At 49.5% G+C, this 4,261-nt stretch overlaps 1 protein-coding gene across 3 annotated transcripts in view; it reads left to right on the forward strand.

Annotated features, from left to right (window-relative positions):
- The first annotated feature begins 925 nt into the window (after positions 1-925).
- The window catches only part of LOC147114575 (cathepsin Z-like), a 92,849-nt gene continuing 89,513 nt past the window's right edge, over positions 926-4,261 (forward strand). For all 3 annotated transcript variants that reach the window (XM_085992346.1, XM_085992345.1, XM_085992347.1), the window contains exon 1: positions 926-1,104. In XM_085992346.1, coding sequence (XP_085848472.1) covers positions 965-1,104 — 140 coding nt within the window. In that variant the 5' untranslated portion in view covers positions 926-964. The remainder of the gene's footprint in view (positions 1,105-4,261) is intronic.

The raw sequence follows: 4,261 nt of genomic DNA on the forward strand, positions 1-4,261 counted from the left end.
AAGGAAATCTGCCGTCCTTACCCAGTCTGGCCTATATGTGACTCCAGACCCACAGCAATGTGGTTGACTCTTAACTGCCCTCTGGAATGGCCTAGCAAGACACTTAGTTGCAAAAAAACGCTACTCACCACACGGACTGCAGCGGTTCAAGGCGGCAGCTCACCACCACCTTCTCAAGGGCAACTGGGGATGGGCAATAAATGCTGGCCTTGCCAGTGATGCCCAGATCCCAGGAACGAATAAAAAAAAAATACAGCAATTAGAGGGTAATTATTAATCATGGACACGTGCAAAGATGCAGGTTTTGGTTCATAGGAGGCACAGTCCCCTTATGAAAGTCGACCTTTCTGTCATAAAAAAAATTGTAGGAAAGCATGAACTGTAACAGTGCTCCCAAATGATCCCAGGTTGTGTTGAGTATAACTGGCTCAACAGGAGTAAAAAGGATTGATTGGAATTGACACGGGGGCCCGGGATTTACGGTCAGTGGCAAAGCGAAGGCTTTCGCTGCTGGCTTCGAAGTACGCTTCGCATAAGGATCTCGCTCGCGATCCCGGTGTCGAGTTGGCCTTCATAGCGAGAGGATTCGAGTACAGGAGCAAGGATGTCTTGCTGCAGTTGTACAGGGCCTTGGTGAGACCACACCTTGAGTATTGTGTGCAGTTTTGGTCGCCTTATCTGAGGAAGGATGTTCTTGCCATGGAGGGAGTGCAGCGAAGATTCACCAGACTGCTCCTAAGGACAGGCAGGACTTTCTACCAAAGAGCCAGCACAGACGCGATGGGCTGAATGGCCTCCTTCTTTGCTGTTTCATTCTATGATTCTACCTTACTTAATTTTCAAGTCACCAGAAGCCTCATCCCCCTGATCCCTGGGCCAGCAGCTCTCCAAGTTTATTTCTGCTGCCAACCAGCTGATTCTCATGTGACCCTTTCTCTCTTTCTCTCTCTCTATCACGTATATTATGGCGTCTCCGGGCGGGGAGCTTTTCCGGGCTGTTCTCTTGCTGTCCTGCCTGTCCTTGGAGGCCACCGGGCGATTCTGGAACCCCGATCTGCCGTGCCACAAGCCGCTGGCACCAGCCGGGAGAGTCCGCAGCGCCAAGTAAGGAGCAATGCTGGGAACACAGGAACACTGTGGCTGTGCCCGTGTCCGGGGGGCGGGGGGATGTCACTGGGTTATTGGCCTCTGAAAATAAGATGCATCTCTCGGCGGATCCCCCGCTGTCGCTGCAAAAACCCGCACCAGACCCTCGCGGACTGCCCCAGCCCATCACTCGGTGCCCGGGACAGTCTGAGCTCCAGAGCCGTCCTCCAGCCAGGGACATCTCCCCGGACAGCGCCGCTCTTTGTGACCCTCTGACCGGCGGCCGACAGCTGCCGAGGGAGAGATGGGCCGGCAGTGCTCACTCACTACCTCCCTTAATCACTCACTCCCTCCCTCTCTCCCACTCACTCCCTCCCTCTCTCACTCAATTCAATTCAATTCAAATCGCTTTATTGGCATGACAAGGTACATCTTATGTTGCCAAAGCATCGAAAAACATTCATGGTTGTACACAAAAATACAGATCTATCCATACAGTGTACAAACAGATATATCCCTGAGTGTATAAATATACATTCATATAATTTGTATATACTCTTATATTTAGTGGTTGTCCCTCTGTTTATGGCAAGCTGTAACGTAGTGTGCCGCTAAGGTTACACAATTTCTCTCTTCCCCTAGTAGGTATGGGAGTTTTTGGTCGTCATTCAAATTTCTGAATTCCGGGCATATTTTTGTGAATTTTGGGTAGAAATTCTCCCTTATGCCCTGATATTTTCTACAAGCTGTGAGGAAGTGCATCTCTGTCTCCACCACTCCCTGACTGCAGTGAGAGCATATCCTGTCCTCTCTTGGTAGCCGGGTCTGCCTGTGTCTACCTTTTTCGATCGCCAGGCTATGTTCACTAAGTCTGTACATTGTCCAGGTTTTTCTCAGTTTGCTATGCTTTACCCTGGTCAGGTAATCAGCCATGTTGTATTGTCTGTTTAGGGCCAAGTAGCATTTGAGTTTGCTTTGGGTTTTTGTTGTTTCTGCCCAATATGACAGATATTTTTCCTTTTGCTTAGCGATGATTGTGTTGGGTCGAATTCTTTGTGTTACGCTGTCACTGTCCTGGGGCTGGTTATTGTTAGTAGTGTTAGTAGTTACTTCACTGAGTCCCAGGACTAGTTGACTGAGGGTATTCTTCTTTATGGTCCTCTCTTGGCATTTCAGGGCTTCGTAATGATAGCATTGGGGGTTGCTCATTTCTAGGTGTTTCCAAAATTTGGTGGCTCTTTTTTGGATAGTGATTATTAATGGATATTGGCCTAGTTCTGCCCTGCATGCATTGTTTACAGTTTTCCTTTGAGTCCAGAGGATACTTTTACAGAATTCTGCATGTAGGATCTCAATTGGATGTTTGTCCCATTTTGCAAATTCTTGTTGTGTTAGCGGTCCCCACAACTCACTGCCATAGAGTGCAATTGGTTCAATTACTGATTTGAAAATTTTGAGCCAAATGCTAATTGGGATTTCTATTTGGATTGATTTTTTAATGGCATAGAAAGCCCTTCTTGCTTTCTCTTTCAGTTCATTCACAGCCAGATGAAAATTTCCCGTAGAACTGATTTTTAAGCCCAAGTATGTGTAGTTAGTGGTTTGATCAATTTTGGTTGTTCCTAGTGTAAAATTTATTTTGGGTCCCTGATGTCTGGATCTTTGCTGGAACACAAGGACTTTGTTTTTTTGGGGATTTATTGTCAGGGCCCAGGTCTGGCAGAACGACTCCAGCAGATCCAGGTTCTGCTGTAGACCCTCCTTAGTTGGTGACAGCAGAACCAGGTCATCTGCACAGAGGAGGAATTTAACCTTGGATTCATATAGGGTGAGGCCGGGTGCTGTAGATTGTTCAAGTAGTTTTGCCAATTCATTTATGTAAATATTAAAGCGTGTCGGTGAGATGGGCGAGCCCTGCGTCACCCCCGCCCCTGTGGGAAGTATTTTGTTTGTTTGTCTCCAATTTTAACTGCACATTTGTTGTTTGTATACATTGATTTAATTACATCATATGTTTTTCCCCCTACCCCGCTTTCGATAAGTTTCAGGAATAAACCGTCGTGCCAGATGGAATCGAAAGCCTTCTGGAAATCTATAAAGCATGCGTAGATTTTGCTTTTGTTTTGATGAACGTGTTTGTCAATTAGGGTCTGTTGGGTTTGTTCTTGCGAGCTTTCAAGTTTGACCTTGTTGCCAAATTATCAAAAATATTGTTTAGGTTATTCACTGCCCGGTTTATGCCTTCTTTTATTGTGAGTGTATATGTTATCCAGAAAGGTGTCCAATAGAGCTTGAGTTGATTCATTGCTAATTGCTTTCTGGTATTTTTCCGTGCTGTTTTTGGCCCATCTGTATGATTTTTGGTGTTGTGCAGCTTACTGGGTTGTGTTTCTGCGTTGGTTGTTTCTGTCTTTTTAACTCCCTCCCTCCCTCCCTCCCTCCCTCTCTCACTCCCTCTCTCACTCCCTCTCTCACTCCCTCTCTCCCTCCCTCTCTCACTCCCTCCCTCCCTCTCTCACTCCCTCTCTCCCTCCCTCTCCCTCCCTCTCTCCCTCCCTCTCTCCCTCCCTCTCTCCCTCCCTCTCTCACTCCCTCCCTCTCTCCCTCCCTCTCTCACTCCCTCCCTCCTCTCTCACTCCCTCTCTCCCTCCCTCTCTCACTCCCTCACTCCCTCCCTCCCTCCCTCTCTCACTCCCTCCCTCTCTCACTCCCTCTCTCCCCTCCCTCCCTCTCTCCCTCTCTCCCTCTCTCCCTCCCTCCCTCCCTCCCTCCCTCCCTCCCTCTCTCCCTCCCTCTCTCCCTCTCTCCCTCCCTCTCTCCCTCCCTCTCTCCCTCCCTCTCTCCCTCCCTCTCTCCCTCTCTCCCTCCCTCTCTCCTCTCTCACTCCCTCACTCCCTCCCTCCCTCCCTCCCTCCCTCCCTCCCTCTCTCCCTCCCTCTCTCCCCCTCCCTCCCTCCTCTCTCCTCTCCTTCCCTCTCTCCTTCCCTCTCTCCTTCCCTCTCTCCTTCCTCTCTCCCTCCCTCTCTCCCTCCCTCTCTCCCTCCCTCTCCTTCCCTCTCTCCTTCCCTCTCTCCTTCCCTCTCTCCCTCCCTCTCTCACTCCCTCTCTCACTCCCTCTCTCACTCCCTCTCTCCCTCCCTCTCTCCCTCCCCTCCCTCCCTCTCTCACTCCCTCC

Source organism: Somniosus microcephalus, chromosome 7, assembly GCF_052327205.1.
Source record: "Somniosus microcephalus isolate GS21.2 chromosome 7, FLI_Smic_1.0, whole genome shotgun sequence".
Classification (NCBI taxonomy): domain Eukaryota; kingdom Metazoa; phylum Chordata; class Chondrichthyes; order Squaliformes; family Somniosidae; genus Somniosus; species Somniosus microcephalus.